This window comes from Perca flavescens, chromosome 14 (assembly GCF_004354835.1).
Source record: "Perca flavescens isolate YP-PL-M2 chromosome 14, PFLA_1.0, whole genome shotgun sequence".
Classification (NCBI taxonomy): domain Eukaryota; kingdom Metazoa; phylum Chordata; class Actinopteri; order Perciformes; family Percidae; genus Perca; species Perca flavescens.
In genome coordinates, this window is record NC_041344.1 from 8,933,172 (window position 1) to 8,959,799 (window position 26,628).

The 26,628-nt window shown below is 42.1% G+C and overlaps 1 protein-coding gene across 4 annotated transcripts in view; it reads left to right on the forward strand.

Moving 5' to 3' along the window:
- Positions 1 to 26,628, forward strand: part of pvrl2l (PVR cell adhesion molecule related 2 like) — a 364,045-nt gene that overhangs the window by 215,618 nt on the left and 121,799 nt on the right. For 3 of the 4 annotated variants that reach the window (XM_028597615.1, XM_028597616.1, XM_028597614.1), the window contains one exon: positions 22,182 to 26,193. The exons of the other annotated variant lie outside the window; for it this stretch is intronic. In XM_028597615.1, coding sequence (XP_028453416.1) covers positions 22,182 to 22,813 — 632 coding nt within the window. In that variant the 3' untranslated portion in view covers positions 22,814 to 26,193. Of the gene's footprint in view, positions 1 to 22,181; positions 26,194 to 26,628 lie in introns of those variants that run through there. 4 annotated transcript variants of the gene reach the window in all.

Here is a 26,628-nt window from a genome sequence, read left to right on the forward strand (position 1 = left end):
AAACTCACATACTGTATGCAGACACACACACACACACACAAACACACACACCGGGTTGCGTGATAGTGGAATAGTTGTAACAGTATAATATATTCTAAGTGTCAAATAGAGTACATTACTCTGCAAACTTTTCAAAAAAACTAAAAATATTTTAAACTGATCCGAACTAAATACAGATACAGCAACTGCATGGCATATTTCTCGCTAAAAATGTTTTTAGAAACACGCCACGTGAACTCTGTTACAGGATCCTTCCCTGGTTCTGCTAATTACAGGTTGAGCCAGCCATACATTTCTTTCTCACTCAATCTTTCTCATGCACACATGTAAAGTACAGACATAACTCCTAACTGCCATGTCTCGGCAGCTTATTGGGGGCTTCCTGTATATATGATGTGTTGCTACAGTAACAGACAGGAAATGGCCTCCTGTTTAGACTACCAGTCACATCCCATCTAATCTTCACGTCTTGATGGAGCTGATTTAGTTTTGTCTAGTGTGGGCTGCAGGCCACAACACTGTAGCATCTGATTAAGTGAAATGCAGGGTAAGGAAAAAAAAAAAAAAAAAAGCAAGTGACCTCCTGCTGAACATCTCGTGGACGTTAAGTGGGGTTCTGGTTTATTCTTGGCTCAATTTGATGGGCTTTACACTGCCAAAAAAAACAACACAGCAGATGTCTAACCAGAAAAACTCTGTTTACAGTATTAACACAAAAATCATCATAAAATCCACTGAGAAGACAAACGGTGGTGGTATTTTTTAACTGAAATAATGCTGTTTGCTTGATTTTGTCTGGAGATTCTCACAGGATCAATTAGCCGTGTGATTTTTGGAGCCTTGCCGTTTTGTGTTTTTAACTTATTATGATAACTACCTGTGTTCGGCTCGCACACTTACAGTTGTTAATCATCAAAGCTGGAGGCTGGGTTCTGCGAAGCGGCTAAAAACCAACAGTGTTGTCAGAGCACTTCACTACAATCCAGCATGCTGTGTCTGTGTGTGGTTATTAACAAACGTGTTGCTCCGAATAAGATTTTGTGATGAAACACCACACAGGGAGAGGTGGTTAGTGTCAGGAATTGTTTTTTTTTTGGTTTGTTTTTTAAGCTGTGACAAATTCTTGAAAATAAGTTAATAATTGTATTAATTAGATCCACCGGTAAACCGCCAGGAGCACATTTGTTTATGGGTGAACAAAATTAAAGTTGTAACAATTAAAATCGCTACGTTTCAGATTTTAGCTCATGGTGCAGATGGTTGAAAAGTTTGACGACAATAATATTGACTTTCTACTCACTACAAAAAAAAAGATTTTAATTGAAAAATATCAGAAAGGTGTTGAGTTGAGGTGGTGAATGTTTAATACTTTTAATAATAACAAATATAACTCCCACAGTGTAGACATCTTTTTTTAATTTCATTGTGATTTCAGTCTGTTTAATTACTGATCTACTTATCAGTTGTGTTACTCGGGCAGCTCGGGGAGAATCCAAATTTCGGCAGAAACACCCGGAGGGGAAGATTTCAGTTTTATTTCCACAGCAGAGCGATTTCCCAGTGAAGTTCATCCCCCCCCAAAAATGAGAAACAAGAAAGTGAGGGAAGGGGGCTCTGTCTGTTTTCTCTGACAATCAAGAAACAAAAGCTGGGGGAAATCTGATGGAAACTTTTCAGAAAAACGCTCCGCTGTTGGCCCCTCAGTGTGACTGTTGGGGCCGCGGCCGTGCAGGGGTAAAGTCTGTCAGGGAGATAAGAGCTGAGGAGAGCCTACAGGCTACGGCTTATCACACACACACACACACACACGTACGTACTGGTGGGGGCGGGTGTAAAGCCATCCACGTAGATTGATTTGAGGTGGGGGGAGGCTTATATCTGACCTCAGTATCAGCAGGTGCCCGGCAGCAGTAACTTCAGTCTATTTATCTGTCTCCCAGCAGGATGACCGTCCAGTCAACAGATTACCGCCACCAGTGTGGGGCTCAGAAAGAAAAAGAAACTAAATAAAGCTGTCTGTATGTAACATTTCCACTGGCTCATATTTGGGGTTTATGACTAAAACTCATTCAGGATCTCAGAAAGAGACTGACCCGAGGCACTTAGGGGGAAACGCAGTGGTGTTTGTACTTATCGAGCAGCGGAAAAAACGAATCATCCCATCTCCAGTTTTTTTTTTTTTTTTTTTTTTTGGTGATCGATGGCTGAGACTTCCTCTGTAGAGCGGAGCTGAGCACACCGCTTTGTTGCATTATGGGTAAAATATCAGCTGTGTTTCCAGTAGGCCTGCACGATTCGGGGGAAAAATATGAATCACACATTTTTTTAGCTTAGAGTTGATATCACGATTCTCTGCCACGATTTTTGTCTCACGAAGTGTAATGTTTATTGCACACGTGAACCATGACAAAACAAAACAAATTGGCGGTACCAAACATAGATTGTTTTTTGGCACCTATAGCGCATTGTGCATCACCACAAGCCTGTAAACATAGAGGCTTCAATGAATAAAGAAAATAAAGTACATACTGGCCATTTAAGTACAGTAGGCTACCAAAAATAATGACATAACTAAATAACTAAATATGGCCCTGATACAGGCTCTATGTGAACTCCTTGAACATGTATTTACATAATTAAAACATGTTAATGTCAAATGCTTTCAATAAATTAATTCAAGGAGAAAAAAAAAATCAAAGTCATTTAAAAATTAAATCGTGAATCGAGATCGCGATCTTAGAACCATTTATCGTGCAGGCCTAGTTCCCAGGCAGCATCAAGTAATGCCTTGAATATTTTCAGCTGTTTGTTTCAATATCTTAAACCCATTTGACATTGCCGAGCGTGATAACTACTATTGAGACATAATTATACAGTGTTATACATTAAAACAGCCAGAAGGAGTCAGTTCCTCAGAATGAAACCCCCAGTGCTTCTTCTTTATTCTTTCTTTTTTGAAGATTCAATAATCATTCCGACTAGAGATGTCATAGAAAAGGCCCAGATAACACTAAATGAAATAGACACAGTGCAGTTTAACCTCAGGACATGTCGGGTTTTCAGTACTGGATAACACTCTCTTTTTCTCATATTCACCCCCCCTCGGCGGGGTGGTTAACGATTGGGTGGGAGTGGACGTGCTACATGTGCTAGCAATTCAAATGTAAGCGATGTTTATTCTCATTTTTGGGGCAGTACTGTATGCTCTTTAAATCCAGACATTTTGTATATTGAATCAAAATGAGAATAAACACTAGAGCTCCAACAAGTGGGAGAAGCTACACCATAATAACAGCTGTAGCTAGAGATGCAAATGTAGAGTTTATAATTCTCTGTTGTCGTATCTTTAAAAAGATTGATGAGATTTTTTTGATGAAGTGTTGACTGCATATTTGTCCTTGAGTAAACTTGCTGTGTAGTACTGTGTGTGTGCCTGCGTGTGCGTGCGTGTGTGCGCCTGTGTGCGCGTGGGTGTGTAATGTCTTTAACATTACATGATCTACAGTAGTACCCTGTCCCTCAATATGCAGTGCAAGTCACCTTCAGGGGAAGAATAGTAAATGTGTGTTAGGGACATTGGAGTGGCCTAGTGGGGGAGAGAGAAGGTCTCATTATTGAAAGGTCAACAGCTCGGTCCCATCATCAGTCTGTGTGAGTGCACCAGCAGCCCTCACTGCAGCTCCACTCCCTCAGTATTTCTGTAGTCAGTGCTAAAATGTCAAATTTGATCTCGTAGTTTTTTCCCGTTCAAGATTCAATGCTGACTTTTCATGTTCGGGTGTTGTAAGAGAATGTGCCGTAAGTTCAGCAGAACATCTCGAAAACACGCCGTGTCCATGCCACCAATATACAGTTGGTAAATTAGGCCAGCAAAAATAGTTACAGCATATACAAGAATATATTCCATGAAAAGTATTTAAAGGTCTGATCCAAACACTAACATTATTTGAGCTAATTGAGTGAAGTAGATTGGTATTTGGAGGAATTTCCTGTTCTGTGTGTTGTACATAAATTACACCTAATTAGGACTAGGCCTGTAATTGGCTTATAATACCAAATACTTCCATGGAACATAATAGCTGTACATTCGCAAAAGTGGCTGTGTGGTACAGGAACAAATTATAAATTAACAGAGGGGATTAGGCCTTTGGCACACTGAAAATGAACAAAAATAGGGATCAAGAGGTGAATACGGAGAAATGTGTAGGGTGATGGCTGCACAGAATGAAAGTCTGGTTATTCCTACCAAGTCTCTTTGCTAGATTATTTTCCGGGAAGCGAGCCAAAAGTTGGTGTTACATTCTCAGCCGGTGGCTGTTCCTTTTTTGTCCTTCAAGACAAAAGCAGTGATTTGTTAATTGAGCGAGACCTGCTTTCACAAGCCGACACAGAAGGTCTTCTCTTTTTTAAAGTTACAGGTGCCGTTTTCTTCATCAAGGACAAAAAACAAAGAGAGGTCTGCATCTTTTGAAATCCTGTATTCTTTTTTGTTTGATAAAATGATATCGCTGGACCCTGCTGGCAGTTATGACCAGTTTTGAGGCTCAATGTGAGATAATGATAAGGGCTTTCTTGACATTAGTATTAGACTGTATTGAAATCTTTGCAATGAATTGACAGTGGGATGCCTTTGTTGTTTATAGCTGTAGTGCGTAGTTTCTGCCGCCCCATGAGGAATTCTAAGTAATGACAACAAAACTGTCGGCAAAACATTTTTTAGTCAGGAAATGAGCTTTAAAATGTGACCCATGACCTCATATTTCACCACAGTGATCTCATTTAAAGGGCCAGCCGAAAGGTGTGATCTCCTGTCCAAAAACGAACCGAACTGGTCTGTGGTGTATTCGACTTCCCATCAACCAAACCTGGCCTCTACTTTGATATGGATCCATCTTGTCAAAACAGGATGCATTATTGATACGCCAGCAGAGTTGGAATAAGAGCAAAGAGGTCGAGAGGGTTGAGTATTGCGCGGTATATAGTCTAAATATTTTAAAGAGAGGTACTTGTTTCTCTACGTTTCTTGCCTAAATATTTTACATTTGGGGCCTGGGCGGGTTGATGCAGTCAAGATTTCAAAGGCGTTCCCTTTTACTGCTGCAGCCAGAAGAGAATGGTGAGCTCATTGATAGAGCTGCGCTGAGCTGAGCCACTGCTGGTTTCAATCAGGGAAGAGGCAGTGTGTGGTTGACCCATGAATGCACAAACGAACACGCACTCCCTCCTAGACGTGTCCAAGTACTGTATCCTACGGTGGCCGACAGGGGCAAACGCACTGCAACTTAATGAAACACACACGCAAATAGACAATACACACGCAAATTAGGAAAACATCTTCATTAATTAGACAACACATGCGCTGCATTTACACACAACCCAACCAATTACACAAACGCGCTGCAAATATAGAAACGATGCAAAAAGAAAAGCAACAACAAAAGAACGCTGCATCCAGATTACACAAAGGAAGTTCTCCAGGCCTCTAGGGGGAGCGCTAAGTGGAACAGCAACAGAGAGAGAGAGAGAGAGAGAGAGAGAGAGAGAGAGAGAGAGAGAGAGAGAGCACGTTCAATCTCAGAACAGTGTGCACCATTGGGAAATGGTGTGCAACTGCTTTGAGATCATAGACTGTAAATATGAAGTCTATGTTTGAGATATGTTTTCTCTCGTTTGGTGGGCGTGTCTCTAGTTTATTGGCTCATGTCACAGGTGATACTCAATCAGCAGAGACGTGTCTGTAAACTCGTGGTAATTAAACGGCAGAGCGCTGTCCCTGTGTGGTCAAAAATCAAGCTGTTTCACTTAGTGCTCCCCCTAGAGGCTTGGAGAACTTCCGTTGTGTAAACTGGATGCTTTTTTCTGGTGCATTTGTTTTCGGGGATTGTGTGCTTTTCTTTCTGCATCGTTTCTGTATTTGCAGCGCGTTTGGGTATTTGGTTGTGTTGTGTGTGTATGCAGCACGTTTGCTAATTGCTGCGCATGTGTTGTTAAATTAATTTCTTAATTTGCTTGTGTTTTGTCTATTTGCATGTGTTTAATAAAGTTGCAGTGCGTTTGCCCCTGTTGGCCACCGTAGTATCCACCTCCCCTCTGGGCTTCTTTCCAGTTCTTCGTTTCTTCTCTCTTTTCAGTACACTGTAGTTGTGGTTTTTCTGAATCCGCCATCCAAGTTCAAAGTTCTTCAGCTGACTGGCTCCAGGCAGAATTACATGTAATAGTTCATTACACACATACAGGAAGACTGTATCTACTGCACATTACATACATTGAATAACATCTGTGCTCTCTGTACATACATGTGTTTTTTATTATGTGGTAGCAATGCATACATCGCCTTGCGGCAATTTATATGTGCAAACACTGTGCCTCGGCACACATTTATTTGTTCTATGCACATTCAACTTTGGACCCATGCACAAGGCTCATTCTTCACAGGACTCGCAAGGTCAGATGTTAGTTGTGTTACCTGCAGTCAGAGCTTGGCGAGGGAGCGGTCCATGATTACCTCTGTGCTTCTGCTACTGCTCAGTCGCTTTTTTTCTCTCTCTCTCTCTCTCTCTCTCTCTCTCTCTCTCGCTTTCTTTCTTTTTAATGCAGTTCGTTCCCACAGCCAGGTACAGATACACAGTCACACAAATCCACACTCACAAAATCCACACACATACTCACATAAGTACTTACATAAGCAGATACAGTGCATGAACGCAGACACACACAGTCTGCAACTCTGTAGAGACAAACATGCATGCGCACACATACAAACACACGCTAAACATCCAATTTGTGTCGAGGGCTTAGTCACATTTCTCATTTCTCTCAGTGTTGCAACTTCGAGCTATTCCCTTCTGGCCTGACACATCCGGAAACCTCAATAAACCGCCCATCTGTGTGTGTGTGTGTGTGTGTGTGTGTGTGTGTGTGTGTGTGTGTGTGTGTGTGTGTGTGTGTGTGTGTGTGTGTGTGTGTGTGTGTGTGTGTGTGTGCGCGCGTCTGTGTATTTATTTGTGTGTGTGTTTTTTGTGTGTGTGTGCATGTGTGTAATAATGGGCCAGATAGAGCAGTCTTTAATAACCTTGCAGGCCATTGTGTGTCTTTCAATTAGCCAGCAGGGCTTGTTCAGGGCCAGCCGTGGTCAGACGGCTATCACAATCTGCAGCTAATCCACTACGGACTGATCAATGTGGATAGAAGGAGAGGGGAGGGAAGGAGGAATGTAAGGCTATATGTTCGAGGGAGACAGAGAGGAAAGGTTGGATATGTAAAGTTCTTTGGACAGGTAAGAGAAGGAGACAGGAAGCAGGAGATGAAGTCAAGATCGAAGAGAGAGAGAGAGAGAGAGAGTTAATAGGGCAGGAGAGGATCGAACAGTAGCCTGGTCCCAGACCTTTAAATCACTGCCCACATCTCCAGTTTGTTCAGTGATTTATATAGGTCTGGTGTTGTGCCCATTGACAGCAGTTTCTAGTAGCTGGAGAAACAGTCGTCCAATCAAAAATGTAGTAGGGATGTATATCTGTTAATGCTAAAAATGAATGATAAAATAATACTAGGGTACTGTCTTAAGATAGAAATTAGGAAACCAGGTGAGAACAATTTCCTTTATGCATTTTAGTCGAAGTTTCATAATGACATTAGCCCCTCTATTGGCCAGGCAAGGTCATGTTCACTTGTACAGATTCACCAGTTTAAGTTCAGTCTTTGTCTAACCGTGTAAATCGATTGCTTGTTTGCTGTAATTACTGCTAATTATCGATGTCTCGTACCATTTTAGTTTCCAGTTTCCAGTAAAACCTGTTGCTTCCTTAAAGCACAGATTATTACTATTTACCATATGCCCTAAAAAATACCCCTACCTGTTGTGCTGTAAAGCATTCAAATGTATGCCAACAAACTGTGCCTGAAATCTCTCATTGACTCATTCCTTCTCCGTACATAATAAACACTCAGTAGTTAACTCTATTGTGAGGAATAAATTGACATTTCTGGCGGACTTGAGGAAGGAGGGGTTTACTGTTGATCCTACATGTAGACCCAATCACAATGTTTGTTTACAATACCTTCCGGGTTAAGAAATATCCCTGCGTCCCGTACATCCAATTTAACGGCACTGAGCAAACAGGGGAGTGGGACATCTGGACACACTCTCATCTTCTTCATCTAAAAATGTATGTTTGATGCCGTCAACACTTTCACTAACGTTAGGTTGGAGACGTCATTTACCTGTCGGGCCACAGACTGAAAGAAAATGACATCACCCAAAACATTTTATTACAGTTGTCTTGTGATTTGTTAATTGAGTTTTCTTGCAATCAGTGTACATCTAGCTAAACTGGCGACGATGCCGGCTGTCTGAGGCTAATGGGTTGCTAATACAACACCCAGTAGCCTACAGTACTTTCAACTCTTGTGGACTCTATGTGCATGTTCATTAGATGAATTACTTAAATCCTACATGCCGGCAAAGGACACAGTATACTGTAAGCCTTTCCCACAGCAATGCAAAGACCACACATAAATCAGACATTTTAAAGACTTCAACAACAACATCAACAACTCTCATATAAAAACTCATGATATAAGCATGAAGTAATTCTGGGGTTGGAGAGCATTATTGCTGTCTTGATCTTTGCTTTTCATTTCCGCCCTCCTGATCATATTCATGAGCAGGGCACGAGCAGAGGAGAGGGGAGAGGTGGATAAAGGAGCAAAAAGAGCAGTGGCTTTAGAGAGCGGCCTTAATCCTCCACACTGAGTTTGCTGTTTTTTTCTCCCTCCCTGACACCCCAATCCTCCCTCTTCTTCTCCCCCTACCCCTTCTCTCTTTTTTTTCTACTGTTTGGAAAGGATGGAAGTGATCCAACTGAAATGAGCAAAGGCACGCACGCACACACATATTCGTTTCCCCCTCTCTCATTCTCTTCCCCCACTCGTTCTTTCTACTCTCTTGGGCCCCTTTAACCCCACACTCCCCTCCAAACTCCCCCCTTGCCTTTCACTTTCCTCTCTTCCATGGTCCAGATTTGCTTAGAAATGAGTCACCCAGCCACAAACCGCCCCATTTAAGAGGGAGGGAGGAATGGAGGGAGGGAGGGAGCGGCATAGAGTAGGAGTGGAGGGTGACTTAGAGAGGGAGATGGATTGAGTGAGAGTGGGCGAGAGGGATGGAGACAGAGAGCGGAGAGGGAGGCTGATGGCTGTTTTTCACTCAGCTGGTTTTTGTTGATCAGTATCAACAGCCAAGGTCTGGATCCAATCAGCTCCCCGCATTCAGCCAAGCAGAATAGGACTAAAAATATATTTGACAGTGCACAACACTGGCACCCACACACACGCACACATTTACGCATACAGTATGCAAACAGCACTCAGTCAGTCAGAGACATACACATACACACGCAGCAGCAGCAGCAATGCAAATTCAGTGCATAATGCAGCACAGGCAGGGTGTAGAAGCAAGAGCACTTACCAGGGTTATGGATTATGATACATAAGTGTGTGTGTGTGTGTGTGTGTGTGTGTGTGCCTGCCTGTCTGCCCATGCATATTAGCTAGACTCTGCATTCAATTCTTGAAGCCGCAGACATGTAGGTGTGAGACATCACACTAATTACGCCAGAAGAGATGTAGCCGCGCCATCAATAATGTTCATTAAACTACTGAACCCCCTCATGTTGACAGCTCTCTGTACGAGTGTGTGCGTGTGTGAGAAAGCGACTTGTTCACACAAGCAATGAGTAAGCACCGCAGTTGGATGATGGATCGCCACGGATTTGCATTAAATGCTTTTTTATGTGGACACAGCTGGCTGACGGGGGCTATTTTTTATCATCTCCGCTGGTTCAAAGTTTCAGGCGAGCACTGAGGATAAAAAATACAAACCATCATCACAGTCATAACTTGGCATCATTCAAATAGTGTACCGCTCAAACGTGTCAGTTGTTTTAAATCAACGAGGTCATTTGATTCTTTCCAAATCTGAGATGAATTCACTCCACACAGGGGTTGGAACATTTTATTAAAACCATGACCATGTTTACTCTTTTAGTGCGGTTGGTTTGGCTATGTAGGACAGTGCCATTAAAACTCCATCCAAAACCCTCGAAAAATAAGAGTGGATTCAAGAGCCATGTGGTGCAGCTTGTTGAGAGAACATAGTGTGTTCCAGCTGTAAGACTTCAACCAAAACTTCAAGGTTGGGGCGTATTTATACGCTGATGTTGATACCTGACACCGAGCAGTTTCTCACCTCTGGAAAAGCTGAGCATTAACAAATGTAACCCATGGGAAAAGGCAGCCTGGACCAATACTGTTTCTTCATGTGTCCTCACGGAGAGAGGGGGAATTATGGCAAGGAACTCAAATTTTACTGGATTTGATTCACTCCTTTTCCAGTAATTTTCTAACCTGGCAGCATGCCTGCTTCCCAAAACTGTCCAATAAACAAGCTAGTTGAGAGTCTTGTGACTTGGTGTTTACAAGCTGTGGTGCTCTTGTCATCAGAAGAAGGGGGGAAAAACGGAGGTGTCATTGCATCCTCAGGCAGAGATCTGGAAACAAACCTCCTTTCTTTCATATTACAGGTTTGTTTCGGTAATCACAGGCCACCATGCTGGCTCAGTGGGTAGTAAGTGCTCATTTGGCAAGTAGCAATCTGGGTTTGATTAAATCAGAGTTACAAAATGCATGCACCACTTGACTGCCGTCTTCTACCTGTAATAAGATTTAAAGGGTAATTGTAGAACTGTGCCTTGCAGACAGTTACGGCCCAGCATGACAGCGTTACAAGACATCCTGTGATCCGGAGGCTCTCGGCCCTTTTTAAGGTCACAGCGCTGATCTTACACGGGACACACATTTTCCAGGCCTACCTAATTATCCACTGCTTGAGGATGTCACACAGCCCTGTATAATCATGCAGTTGAAGGTAGAAAAATCGTATCATCTGCTGGCTGAGGAGACATTTTCATTACACCTTGGGATATGTGTGTGGGCTCAGGAGAGGAATGTTACCATGGCAAAACTATGCATCTAGAACAGAAGATTTGGATTGAAAATGAAAGCATTATTTCCTGGTGAACCCCTGTTTTTGATCTCCATGAGGCTCAAAGGTCTTTAAACCCTTTCAACACAAGCAAGAAAATGAAAGCCAGTCAAATAAATGCCTTTTTATATCGCATATATATAAAGGAGCGGCTGGTTAATAAGCAAATACCTAGTAAATACTAAGTTAACAATTCAATATGAATTGAGCCATTTGAAAAGCTCGACCTGACCTTGAATGTATCTGAGATTGGATAAATATTTTTAATATATTTGAGGATACTCCACTTTGCAGCAAGTTTTCCCAGTCATAATTAAGTATCGGTCTGTTTTTTTTTTAACGGTGGCCCCGTCGCTGCACACCTAAAGCTAAGGCTGCTAATGGTTTCAGTTTGTACGCTGTGACGTTCACCGCAGACGGTTAAGATTGGGCTCTGAACTCATCTGACTGGTGTGAGTGAATGTACTCCAAATCAATATCCAGTCCTGTTGCTTCCATTTTGTTGCCTTGCACTGTGTTTTTATGGCTGCGTTTTACAACCGTACAGTTAGTCTGCCCTCAGTAAAACTCCTTGCTGGAGTTTATTCCCTCCGAGGCCTTAACATTCCTGTGGTATTGGGTCAGAGTGGCATTTTTACTGTGTGTGTGTGTGTGTGTGTGTGTGTGTGTGTGTGTGTGTGTGTGTGTGTGTGTGTGTGTGTGTGTGTGTGTGTGTGTGTGTGTGTGTGTGTGTGTGTGTGTGTGTGTGTGTGTGTGTGTGTGTGTGTGTGTGTGCGTGCAAGCTACATATCCAGTGCTAATGCACATATTTGCTGTTAAAAGCTTGTCAAGGAGGAGTTGAGATGCTTTTGTGTGTTCATGCTCTGGTGTTTTGTGTGCGTACATGAGCACAGGCTTGTACAAATGTTTGTGTACAGGCTGTAATTTGTGTGCATTTACACTTTAGGCTGAGCGTAGTTATTAAGGTGAATTGAGCCAGGAGTTGGGGAAAAAAATCTGCTGTGGGGTGTGTGTGTTTGTGAGTGTGAGTGTGAAGATGTGTGCAGCAGCTGGATGCTAAATGAGCGTAGAGAGTGGAAGGTCGGGAGGCACTTAGGAAACCTCCTAAAGTTCATAACCCCTGCAGGGTGCCACATAACAGGAAGAACTTAATTAGACTGGGTGTGTGTGTGGATTGCGTTGATGTGTGTTCTCATGCATGTACAGTAGATGCAACTCCGGCGCGTGCCTTTTGTAAGTTTGAATATGTGTTTTCTGCGGAAAAAAAGCAGCGCAGATGAGCTTTCAAGGTGAAAAGGGGTAATGAGCTTGAAAGAGATGAATCCACCCATTTATCTCCACGTCCATTCATCCATCTATCCATCCAGTCCTTTATCCACACCCTCTTTCCCTCCCCCTCCCTTTCTCTCTGTCTTTCTCTCCTTCCCGTCTGTCTGCGCACTTTAGTTTGCATCCCATCTGCTTGCTCTGTGTCAGAAAGCATCCATTTAAAATCCGGAGAGTCTCAGAGGAGAGTGCAAAGCGAGGCTAAATGGGCCAAGAAAAATGCCAAAAACAAGATGCTTCAAAAAGTCATTCTGACTTTTTCCTCTCGCTCTCTCTCTCTCCCTCCCTTTCTCTGTCTCTTTTTGTGTGGTTTACAGTTTAGTTCTTCCTTTCTTCCTTTTTTCTTTCTTTTTTTACCACCCTCTGATTATTTCCACGCTGATGAAAAGCGAGGGGAGAGAGCCAGAGATGAAAAGCGCCGGCTAGAATCCGTGATGAAGAGACAAAATTGAGGATGATTTAGGCAGGAAATTTCCTCCCTCACTGCGGCATCGAGGGGTTGCATGAGGAAGTGATTGAAATCGTCATGGAAACACCGGTGGTTGGATGCAGGAGGGGGCTGTGTAAGACTTTGCTTGTGGTGCAAATGATGTGTGTGAAGATCAGGGATAATCAGGGCTAATTGAATAGACTCTGTGTGTGTGTGTGTGTGTGTGTGTGTGTGTGTGTGTGTGTGTGTGTGTGTGTGTGTGTGTGTGTGCATGTGTGTGTGTGGGTGTGTGTGTGTTTTGTGTGTGTGTGTGTGTGTGTGTGTGTGTGTGTGTGTGTGTGTGTGTGTGTGTGTGTGTGCAAGTTTGTCTGGGTCATCAAGGGTAATTAAGCAGAATGTGTGTGTGTAAGAGAATTTGTGTGTGTGATGTACAACCACTGTGGCTAGGTTAGAGATGTGACAAAGATACACACTGAAGGCTTTTAGTGTCTAGTGGCTAATAGAGGTTTTTGAGGTGTGTGTGTGTGTGTGTGTGTGTGTGTGTGTGTGTGTGTGTGTGTGTGTGTGTGTGTGTGTGTGTGTGTGTGTGTGTGCGCGCGTGCTTGCGTATGTGTGTCTAATACCGCTGATGTGTATGAGTGAATTGAGAGACATTAAGAGCATTAATCATTTATACAGTATGTGTGTGTGGATGTGTGGCTTTGTGTGTTTGTAAAGAGAATGTGACTAATTATGTTTGCATGTGTGTCTGCAGAGGTTTCTGTGGTTGAATAGAGGAGATATAAAGAGAAGCTGCATCTCAAATGTTTTCATTGTGGTGCAACAGTTAGTGCACAAATGGTGGCATAAAAACTGACTAAAAGCCCCATTAAATGTAACTTCATTACTTCCTTAATGTGATGTATTTCCTTTTTAAACAGTAAAGGATCTTTCTAAACTGTAAAGTGATATACGGAGACTGGCAGGAAAAAATGGTGTCTTGTTTGCTAAAACAAGTTATGCTGTTAATTAATTAAATTAATGTGAAGTCACTGTGACAGTATGAATTAAAGTCCCAGGTTGTCACGGCTACCGTTGGGAGTTTTAGTGTTTAACTGTACATCAGATGTTATAACAATGTTGTGTTAGCGTTAACATTCCTTAAACATAAGTCAAAATTACAGAAGCTGTGTTTTATGTTACATGCTGTTACTTAATGTGTAGTAATTATTAACTTAACAGTACCACTTATTTGTTTGTGCATGAGTTGATAATTTGAGAAATTTCTGTGCACAAACCCGTGCGCACAGGTTAAAAACAGGCAATGAGATACAGAAAGTAAAGTTCAACGTGTTGAAAAATATGCTAATTTTCTTTTTTTCCAAGACTTAAATGATCAATACCACTTTCATTTCTATATGTTAACTTCAGAGCTGGAGCCAGTACGCAATTAGCCTAGCTTAGCATAAACACTGAAAGTCTGAAGTGTGTACAAGTATGTACATGTTTAAATGTAAGTGTGTGTCCAGCACAATGTGCAGGAAAATGGAAGGTGGGAAAAAAATAATCTGTTCTGTTATTATTTTTTAGTATTACCGAACATGTGCAAGTACAGTTCTTTGTCTCGTTGTTGTGCAATTGCACTGATAAAAATGTCAATGTTGCCTTGTTGACCTTTTTAAATTGCTCATTCTACGTAAAGGACTTTTATCCAGATTGTATTTTACTGACTCAGGTTCACATTTACTGTACAGTATATAACAACTTTAATGGCCCAGATGCACTTTGCCATAGTCAAATTTAGAACACTACATGTTCCTTGAACATGGCACAGTTGGTGTGCTTTGTTGTTTATGAATAAGTGCTCATCTGATTCAGTCAGGTGCTGCATAAGTAGCACACTGTGCTAGATGTCACACAAGTGCACTATCATCAACTGGAAAATTGTAAACCATTATAGTCTTTACTGACGCATGTCCTTCAGTCAGACCTTGTGTGTCTCTTTCATCATGTTTTGTTTGCACCTGGGACCACAAGTATATTTATTAAAATCAATCCCTAAAAATGCAGTAAATAATTTAGCTTCAGCTTGCTGTGTCGGTGAAGAGGTTTCCCTCACATCCTCTTGCTACTGTACATCTGTGAGTTGCCTCCGGGTCCCATTAACCCACCGTGGTAGCATTTAGCCTCAGCTTCACCTCCCCCACCTCCACTTAAATCTGCTAGGATTAGGAGCCTTTGCCTCCCAGGCACACTGCTTTGGAAAGGTAAATCATGACTTTGTTCTTTCTACTGTACAGTAGTTTGTTTATGGCTCAATATTACAAGACATAACACAAACACCATTTGAAGCTCATGTTGGTTATTTCTACCCAAGAAGCAGCATAGCAGGGCTCCAGACTGCGACCATTTTTGTTGTGCGACCTGCAAATTTGATTACTTTTCTATTTTTTTTTATTTCATGTTGAATAGGGGGAGGGAGCGAATCTGCCAGAGTTGGCCAATGTGTGTGTGAGAGGGGGGCGGTCCGTGAGGGATTAGTCAACTGCGTGGGTAGTCTATATCCTTGACGTTACACTTCCGGGATTGCCGCCAGAAAATCCGCTAGATGTCACTCATTTAGGCCGGATATCCATTGCCTTGGGCTTCCTTTTTGTTGCCATTTTATACTCCAGTGGATTTATGAGGATTATGGTTAACCTTTTCTCAGATCTCTGCAGGGTAAATCCAGACAGCTAGCTAGACTATCTGTCCAATCTGAGTTTTTTTCAATTTATAAATAAATATACTTTTTGCATTTTTATAGTAGGTAGATCATTTTGACTTTTTTTAAAAGTAGCTCGCAAGCTGAAAAAGTGTGGTCACCCCTGTTCTAGACGATGCCCTAGCTACTAGTCATGCAACTTTTAACTTTGTCTTAACATTTCAATAAATTGCATTTTGAGGAACCTGCTCAACTTTGTTGCTTGAATTTCCTAGAAGCGCGCTGCTTTAAAGTGTCAATAAGCAACGAAAACCAACATTTTGTGTGCAATCCGTAGTCATAGTCGTGCAATCGTAGTAATAAATTCAGCCATCCCAATAATTCCCCCAATAAATATTTTGCTCAGACAGAAAATCATTCATTATGCATTGTTGCATTTCCAGTGTTGTATATGGTAACCTACTTTGGATGTATCGTGAGCTAAACCGGTATCACTCACTGTGTCACGAGCCAAAGCATTAAGAGATTCTTGTAGCAACCAACGTACAGTAGTAATTACTTATACAGGGGCGTCGGACTGGGGGTAAAACCAATACTGATTACCAGGGCCCAAGGGGAGAGAGGGCCCTTGAAAAGTCTGGAATATATTCACCTGGATAATTTCATTTCCTAATTAAATTTCATAATGCATGTCAGATGGAATGTAAAGCTAATGTATTGGCTGAATAACTTGGTTGATTGACTGACTACATTTTGTATACAAAAAAGACTATCTAAGGTCTCACCCACCCTTTGCTAATGCGCCAAATGGTTTGGTCCATCTGCACGCATTTTGTTTATGTTAGAAATGTCTTTCTCAAAGAAAGCCAAATCAGGCTACCAAAAAGAAAGGAAAGACAAGAGAAGGAGAGAAAACAAAATGAGTGGAAACAATTGGTAACTGACTTCTTTTCAAAGAAAGGTGAGCACAAACTAAAAAATGAAATCCATGGTGCTAAACTGCTTGAATATCTCCGCCACCGTTAGTGCTAAAAAACGGACTGAGACAACCCATAGAAAGAGCAGAACATACACTTTCAAATGATAATTTGGTTATACATGTAATCTGAGGTAAAGGCTAAATAAATAAACTACACTAGCAATGCTGTTTGCATATAACACACCGTTGTAATAGCCTAATTTAAAACATGTTTAATTTTAAATTAATAGGCTATAATGTCTATAATTAGCAATAATAGGCTAATCAGTGTCATAGGTAGCTTGGTAGCTCATCGGTAGATACATATCATGTCAACATTATATTTATGTCAGATTCAGTAGAAGCAGATGTTAACATTGTGAAAGACATGGTCACAGCAGGGAGTGTAGTAGCAACAGACCCCACATCCTCCTCTTTGGATTTGAGACAAGGTGAGCAAATATCAAAATTAAAGCAAACCGTCTTTAGCCATTTTGACTGAAAGGTGTTAAGTAACACTAACATCTTAGTGTATTTTATTATATTAGGTTACAGTTAAGATAAGAGGTTAATATCAGATGTATCCTTCATAGAGAAAGAAGATAGAGAACATCTGATTGAGGAGGATGGGAGTGAAGACAGCAGGGAGCATGAGTGTTGCTCTGAGCACAATGTGGAAATGAGAGCTGAGGAACTGGAAAGTAGGCAGAGCAGTGTAGACCAGTTTTTGCCAGAGGATCCAGGACTATGGCCAGATAAATTAACAGATGATCAGAGAGACACTATAGTATGCAGGCTGGCAAGTATAGGTACATAGAAAACCAACAAAATGTAGTAGTAACCACAGTAAAGAAGGCTAGAGAATGTTGAGAAAGGAGGTTTGAAACGGGTGTTATCAGGCTACTCTAAGCATTACAGTTAATAGTCATTACCCTATAAACATCTAGGCCTACAGATACAGAGGCCCGATTATTATTATTTATTTATTTTGGTGAGGGGGGTTACATCAGGACTGCCTATGCAGGCCCAGGGTCTTGTGCTACGCCCCTGTACTTATATAGCGCATTTCATGAAACTTTACTCAAGTACAGGGGAACAAGGACAAAGAAAATAGTAAGCCAACACAAACACGGACTAAAAGGAATAAAAGGTCTGCGCTAAATGGAAGGGGGACATCATTTTAATCTAGGCTACTGGCTTACAACCACATCGCTCATTGTAAAGTTTTGTGTAAGTTTTGTAAAATTTTATGAATGAAATAAACATATTACTTACCTGAGGGCCAATTCGGAGACGTTTTTGAGCCATTCACAATCCCGTACTTGTCTCCATCTGTTGAAAGCCTAACCGAGATTGACTCGGTTTCGCCCGTTCTTTCTTTTCTGTGATGGTCCTTCCCCAGTATCAGCCATAACTACAACCGATAACTTCTAAAATAACATTAAAATACAATTAGGCCCATATAAAGAAATTTCCTGCTACCTTTTACCTGGCTGGATACAATAACACAGGAGTTGTTACACCGAAATCTGTGACCCGTCAGAACGCGTCCTCTGTAGCGCCGTCTACCTGCCGTAAATCATTTTGAGAAAAATTGGACCTGGGCAGAGGCATTAATAAAAACTATATACAAATAGTTTACTGTTAGTCTTCGTTTACTGTTAAAAGTCATTTATGATCATCAGATGAAAAATTGCAGTTTCCGAAACATTTAAAAGTTACATATAGTAAGTTTAATGTGATACAGAAAGTCGACTCCTCTGTCTAAGTGGGTGCTCTTTGTGAAGGAGAGATGACTCGTCCTTTTGTATTCTGCCTTCAAGTATAAGGTGGTTTGATGTTTTATTCGTGGGTAAATTTTTGTCTTGTCCTTGACCAAAAAGCTGCGTTTAATGAGAATTCCTACTGTGGTGCTTTTAGAGTCACCGCCTCTGGCTTGTTATTTGACTGTGGAAGCAGCTCTCTGTGTTTTCAGGACGGATTTCACTTTCTGAGAATGATGCATGAAAAGATGAAGGAGAGAAGTGGTGAGGGAGATCAACAAAAGATTATTAAGATTTCTGTATTTTCATGCCCCGTAGACTATTTTCTCTCCTCTCTCTGCCCTTCTCACTCTTTCCACCTTGCCTCCTCACATCCCAAATCTTCTCATTTAGATTATCCCTACCGCAGTGAATCTAACTGTAGTAGTAACCGTTTTCACGGGCCTCTCTCTCTCTCTCTCTCTCTCTCTCTCCTCCCCCTCTCTCATCCATGTACATGACACTAATACAGAGACTGATATAAGCTCCCCTGCCTCTCTCTTTGACATTTATCACCGTGCTTCTTAATGCAAGCAGGCGGCTGCTGTTGATGAGAAATAAGGATGACAAGCATGGCCTATTTTCTTGCTAACGATAGTCTCTCTGCTTTTTTCTCATTTTTTTTGCCACTTTTTTCCCCCCTAGAAAATATGTTCACAGAAAAGTGTTTACTAAAGCGTCTCGTTGGGCGGTTGACAAGGATTTGACACTGGCGTTGATATGGCACATTTTTGTCAGAGCAAATCCACGATCCATTAGTGTTTCTAGATTGTAATAAGGGATGTCAGTAAAAGCCTGCAGAAACCTTGCATCTGATAAAAGATGGTTTTCTACTGTACATAGATGTATTTTTAGCATTTTCTAAAGGCATTACACATCACATGGTGTCATGATTGACTTCTGTGTCGCCCGTCACCTGCTCCTATTGATTTGCATTGTACCCATTTCACAGTAAAAATCAAATTAAATCAAAGTTATACTTGTTCTGATGTTATATTAAAAAGAACTGGCCTGTCAAGAAACAGTCCAGTAAGGAATAGTTGGACATTTTTGAAGATACGCTGATGAGCCTAATTGCCAAGATAAGAGAGAGTAAATTGAGAAGAACAATATCAATCTTACGTTAAGTGTGGAGCTGGAGCCAGGAGGCCATTACCTTAGTTTTGCCAAAAAGACTGCAAGCATAAGGAAAGAGCCAGACAGCCTGGCTCTTTCCAAAGTTCAAAAACATGAGTACCAACACATTTTAAAGGTTCTATATATGATATTTTGAACATCAATATAGCAGAAAACAACTGTTTTCTATGTAAAGATATAATAGAGAATGAAGTTGCACTCGCTCTGTGTGTGTTGTCTTTTTTCTGTTTTGGTAGCCGGGCTAGCGGTGCTTACATTTGTCTTGTCCTTTCATGAGATTAAATAAGTCCTTTATTGTTTCGTCACAAAGCATGTATGTATTGATTACTACAATAAAATTCAAATACTTGGTATACAATTCTTTTTATAGCCTAAAATCCTTTCCGATATTCCATAATATCCTACATACTTTTGCCAGTATTACATTTTATTCTTAATGGTATTGAAATGTAACTTGTGAAAACCTGTGGGTACCGGGTCTATACCGTAAAGATCAATATTCCAACTAACAAAATAATAGCCAAGATTTACATCCTGTGGCCTAGTGTACTGTTCCATTGTTCTTTGGACTTTGAGATTGGAGTATAATCATGCTGCTTATGCATGTGACCCATGATTTATTGAAGAATGAGCATGCCAGCTGTAATGGGCTTTTGTGGGAACATTGCTCTTTAAAGCCTTTACAGAATGATAGATTTTTAAAGCACTCTATTAACAAAAGAACGACAGCCACCAAAGACCCACCACAAAAGGCCATTATTCAGCTGTCTCTCACCCAGTCTCTAGATAAAGTACAGTAACCACTAATGCCTCAATTTAAATGGCACAATAAATATAAATAACATTTTGGCTCGCACGTTGTATTTCCTTGCCAGTCTGTAAGTTTGCAGAGAGGGAGAACTAGGACAGGCAAAGTTGGATTCCTCACCGTCAGAGAATGTCTAATAAGGGGAGAACTTCCACTCTCGGGAAAATTCCGAGTTGGTACAATGGGGCTAATAGGGAGTGAGATAGGGAGTGAACAGGCTCTCCATAGACAGGCTCTGTCACCATTAATGCCTTCTGTCCCCTAATATAGACATCATATCCTGTCCCGAGAGCCCCGCCTGGTTTGCCCAACATGTCTGTCTCACCCTGGCATAACCCTCCTGCATCCCCATGTGAGACCAGAGCAAGAGAGTGTTTGAAATCTTAACTCTCCTCTCTGCTTGCCTGCTCTCCTCCCTCTATGAAAACCTCTCCCTAGTTTTCTCTCCTCTCCTCTTTCATCTCCTCTCTTTTTTTCTTTTTCCTCCTACGCCATCAGAATGAACAATTTGTATGAATCCCAGGCTCACTTATGCTGGTTTTGTTAACATAACTCGTGCTCGCCAGCGCCGCGCAAATTATTGTTTGATGTCCAATGCGATTTCATTGAAAGAAAAATAAAAGAAGTCATTCCCTCGCTGGTGCTGCCCTGGCACGTAACCCCACACAGTGCTCATTTCAGCCATGCTCAGATTGTTTGATTGGCATTCACTGCTGTGTTTGCCAGGAGTGCTGGCAGAACCTGGTGGTTATTTTCATAAAAACAGGAAGGGTTCAAATGTCCCTGCTGTTCTGCGTTCTGCTGCTCTTGCTGCACCCCAAAGAAAAATCGGCATGCAATTTACAGAAAAAAAAAAAACATTAGCTGGCCTAGTGCAGCTCTACACTCCAGGCTCAACACTTCTCCTTGGCTTGTTTGACACTTTCTTTTCTCCTCTTTTTAGCCCAGCGTGAGTCCACTCGTACAAATCCTTCACTATCTCAGCCAGACCTATTTTCTCTCTCATATTCCTGCAGAGAATCCTCTTAGAAATGGCCTGGCATGAGTTTTGCTCCACAGTGTGAACCTTTTACCTTTGTGCGCTGCTGATCAGTGAGATCTGGACTCTGTCCTGGGTTTGACAGCAGGCCATCACTCTGCCCTGTGGTTTGACTAGCTGACCGATAAGAGAGGCATGGGGAGGAAGCGGTGGAAGCAGAGGATGGGAGGATCAGAGGGAAGAAGACAGACAGGTATAATTAGGAGGCTGGGGAAGAAACAGAGGGTAAAATTGGGAGGGCTCGAGGGATGCCAAACATTGTGGCACTTTCCAAGCCACTGTGTGCTCTTTTCCACTGAACCTCTTCTAATATTTGCCTCTGTCTGTCTGTCTGTCTGTCCTGTGTGTCTGTCTCTATCCGTCTGTCTGTGTGTCTTTGCTGGGTCTACCTCTAACCCCTGGCAAAGGCAGCAATAGGCACAAAACAAACTGTTTTTTTGCCAGTGCTGTAAACTCTCATTGTTTCAATCTTGGACTGAAACAAGAGTGGAGAGGCAAACTTGGCTCACACCAACATGAAGTATAGAACAAAGGACCGTTAACAGTAGTAAAGGCTTTTCCCCAGCTGGCAAAGGGGGGCGGGGCGAAAAAAAACTGACGCGCCAGCAGCCGGACAGACATGCAAAATGTCTTCAAAACGCAGCGCAACAAGCCTCTGGGAGAGAGTGAATGAGTCCCATTCAGCCTGATCCCAGCAATGACTGACTGCACCCTTACCAAGGGATTACACTGAGAAGAACATTACTACACACTTGTAAGAGGATTGCAACACACGTAGAGGATGACACTACTACTATCATTACAGCACACAAAAACAATACAAGAAGAACTGTGAATACCTCCTCCAAAACTGAGCAAGACTTCCTTAATAAACAGCCATCAATTCCTGCCCTTTTTTTTTCTTTTCCTCCACCCATTGTTCCACCCCTCCTTCCAACCCCTTCATCCCCTCTGCAGAAGCCCTGGAGGATCCGTCAAGTGCCAGCGTTGTGGCGGTCGCCGTGATCTGCTCACTCCTGGCCCTGCTGTTGGTTGTCGCGCTCGTTGCCGTTCTCCTGACCCGGAGTCGCCGGCGGCAGAGGCGCGGCTTCCCCAGCAGCGGGGACGCCATAGCGGCCGGCAGCGGTGGCAGCAATGGCGGCGACTATGGCAACAAAGCCTGCCTGCTCTTCAGCGGGACTGGCAACGATGGCAGCAAGAACGGGACGGGCGCCAACAACAACGGGCCCGTGCCCATCTACGCGTACCGCGAGGGCTGCGACGCCACGGGGACTCTAACGGAAAAGGCCAATAACTACCACCATCATCATCTCCACCACGCCTCCATGGGCAACCCCGCCTCCGCCCACAACATCCTCCTTAGCGGCGAGATAGACGAAGCTGAGAGGAGGAAGTTCGACCTGGACGACAGCATGGAGGAAGAGTACGACCGGTTTGGAGGCATCGGGGGAGGCGGGGACATGCTACCTCCAGCCTATCACGTCCACAGAGGCCGCGGCGGGGAAGAAGAAATGGACGTGTACCTCGACGACGACATGGAGTCTCAGAGAGACGGCTCTGTCATTTCCCGGACTGCCATTTATGTCTGAGGACGGAAGAGAGGGCTGGGAATAGAGAAAGGAGACGTGGATGGAAGAAGTGGTGAGTTGGAGCCAGCCTTCTTCCCCACCAACATAAATCAACATCGCTTCTATCGGCTAAACACCTTCCCGCTTCACATTCAACCCGATTAAAGAGATGGCATCAATTACATCCTCTCCGCTTGGCCCCGACTGTGTAATATTATAAAAGAGGATTAAAAGAAAAGTGATTAAAAAAGAAAACAAAGTCAAGTTGAAGCTGATGAAGGAAAATGTGTTATGGCGGTTAGCGGGCTGTGGCTGAACATGTGACTGAATGTGTTTAATTGCGGAGACGGATTTTGTTCGGTGTCAGCCAAATAAAACAAAACGAAAAGAAGAAAAAAAAAACGACTGCAAAAAGCCAACAAAAACCACAGCGACTCCTGATGCGACGCCGCTTGATGCTACGCTCTTTGTTTTGTCAGCTTTGCCAGTGTGTGATTGTGTTGAGTGGACTCCATTGTTTGTGTTTTTATACCTCCGCAGAGCCATTCAAAAATCGCCTTCCTGTTTCAAAAATAAATTTGAAAAAAAAAAACAGACAACAACCTTCATCAACATGTTGAACTCCACGTCAAACTGTCCAAACGGCTTCTGTGGATAGTGCCACTGTGCTGCGTACTCTTCGTTTTAAAACTTGAAAAGCCAAACTTGTCGCCTTGGCAACAATGATGGAGTTTCTGTTCATCCCAGTGACAGCGTATCTTTTCGGGCTTACGTACAGTGACTCTGGGTTCCTGCCCCACCCTGTGACACCACCTGGATTCCTGATGGGTGCCGCTGGCGAGGACGAGGGCCACTGAACTGAGAAACATAAAAGACTTAACAGTGTGTGCTAATGTGTGGCTGGCTGTGGTGTTAATGATGTGCATCGTTTATATATTGGGCGCCATCTCACTATAGCACAGTTGTCGTCGTCGTCGTCGTCGTTGTTGTTGTTATTGCTCTCGTTGTAGATGCTGTTGTTGTTGTTTTTTGATGTTGTGCAATGGTGTTGATCTCGCTAAGGAAAAGACACACCGGGAGCCTTGGGGGTTTCGCACAGTACCACATTGGGTCGGTAATGACTCATTTAATGGGTAAAAACTCCACCGACTCTATTTTTTCTTCTCATTTGCTCTTTCTTTACTCCTCTGTCTTTTTCTTTTCTTCTTTCTGTTCCACATGCGTCCTGCACCATTTGTGTGTTTTGCTGACGCTCTGTCCCCACACACATTACATCTCTCTCTCTCGTTCTGCTCTTTCTTTATATACATAATGGCCGGCTTAGACGAGTGCCGCGATGACTGTGTGCAGGGAGAAGGGGATAACTTGTATTTATATTCCTATCTGGGTCGCATTCAGCGAGGCAAAATATTCACCGGCTTTGTTGGAGGCTGCTGTATTTCATGTATTCATTTTCCATGTCCTGCAGAATGTTCTTTGGCTATGTACCGGATTATTCCATGTTCTGTATTCTGATTGGATGGAAAGACACATTTAAAGAGTGGAAGTGAAACAGGCTAAATGAAATCCCAAACTCCCAGACCTTTTTTTTCTTGTACACTGACAAAACTGTTTCGCTTAAAATATGTGACAACGTCTGCTGACAAGGTGGGCTTGTTCTGTCTTTGATGAGATCTCTCACTGAACATTAAGAGAGTTGACGGCAAAACTGGATTGGAAAGTTGCAATTTGACAATTTGATTAATTAATTAACGGTACTTCTTTGAATAGATATTATTTGCGACACATTTGCTAATGCATAACGCAGCTCTTATGTTTCTGGAACACATTTGCCTTATTGAGTCCCAGCTTTTTCCTATTCATCGTTTTTTTTTTTTCATCCTTCAGGGCACCGAATTGGCAATTTCTCAAATAACTGTTGAATTATATCACTTGTCTATTTAATGTCGGGATGATTGTGCGGTGACACAGGGAGGCTCTGGGAGGGGGAAATCTCTGCATCACAGGCACACTTCCTTGGAGATGTAGAGCCTGTTAAAGTTAGGGAAAAAAAAGAGATGTGACCAAGGCCACAGTTAAAATGAAATGAAAGAAGAGCAAACTAGACTGGTGTTGCATGCTTCAGCAGCTGAATCAAGCACACACTCTACTTTACAATATCACTACGCTATGACACATCACAGCCACACACTTACTTACTGTAGACATGGAGTGTTTGATCGAGCTACTTTTGTGGCTGGAGTCACTTTGCAGTAGAGGGTACTGTGAGTAAAATCCACAATAAAACAGTGTGGTATATATTTACAGTTTTGTATAATGTTAGTTCAAGTAATATTTTTGAGAAAGGATCTGCAAAGGGAATCTTTTAAGTGAGTAAACAGGCCTGTTTACCGAAAATGGTCTCATGCTCGTATTATAAGTCTCGTCCCATTTTATTCACTTATGCCTCATTAAAATGTAACAATATATTGTGATAATAATTAAGATGTTATTACTCAAAATGAATTCAGTGGGTTCAAGATCTGAACACAGACGTGTCCGTGAATTGAAAGCTGAGATATTTCAAATCTGAAATTCAAAACCTCAGTTGATCTATCTTGTGTTGTGTTAAGGAAGTGGGTTTCAGTCCTGAGCAGGTCCCTTGTTGTTGATTGTTGTTGAACATTATACACTGTGCAATCTGCTAGTCTGTAAATGAGACAGTTATATCTGCTTAGTTACAATACATTTCAGTGGAGACATTTCATAACGTTTCACAGTGTTTGGACAGGTTGCCAATTAATCTCAAAGTAACTGACAAACAGCCATACTGTAACTTCTGTTGCCACACGTGTCACATGTTGTACTGTAGGACTTGTTTATTGTATCACTGCAGTACAGTTTGGTAAAGTATTGAAGTGTGTTTTCAACTCTGCAGGGTGCATGCACGCTCCAAGATCCAGACGTGTGCAGGACAAAAAGAATTCTGTTGTTTAAGGTTGCTCATTTAGATAAAAATGTATGGTGTAATTGTCCAGGTTACAATTTGAGCCTACAATTTAAAGATAACTTATTTTTTTTTAAACATGGTGCCCAAATGAAAGATATATTCTTTCCTTATTGGAGTTTCAAATGTTATTGATTTTCACCCTAAAAATACAATCCCTGACTTATTGGAGTCATCTCGCTCTAGCACATTTACCCTCTATTTGGCCATTATACTCCTCAGTACATCTTTTCTCCAAGGTTTTCTTGCAGCAGCTTAATTCTAAACAGTCAACTGTGATCACAACTTTGGCGCCTAATTAGTCCCAGAAAATCTTGTAGCGTGCATGTACCCATAGTGAGGAAACTCATCATCATTCATAACTTTTGTTTTTGCACAACCCATTTTCAATAAAAAAAAAACCTTTCTGAAACAATTCTCTGTGGACACAGCTGGTAATTAATTAAACCGAGCCTAGCTATCGGTCTATAAATAATAAGACTGCCTTTTTCTTTCCTCAGCACATTTTAAAGCAGAACGCAGTATAGTTCACCTGCTCTGGGATATTTAGCCTCCCCAACAGATCTTCTACAGGACATGTTTTAAGTTTTGCTAACTCAGAGAAGTGCTGTCCCTTTGTCACAACAACCTCTCTCAAGTTCAACCACTTCCACACACCTGGAAGCTACCTATTACGTCACAGTTTTGCCTACCATGCAGTAGGCCCCATTTACGTGGTCTGTGTTATCTGTATCTGGATACGTTATCTGGATAAGGACATCTGCATTTAGTTCTGGTAGTTCTACTTTGTAATCAATATGTAAATTAGTTAAAGCTGATCTATTATATAGCATTTTCAGGTTCATACTTT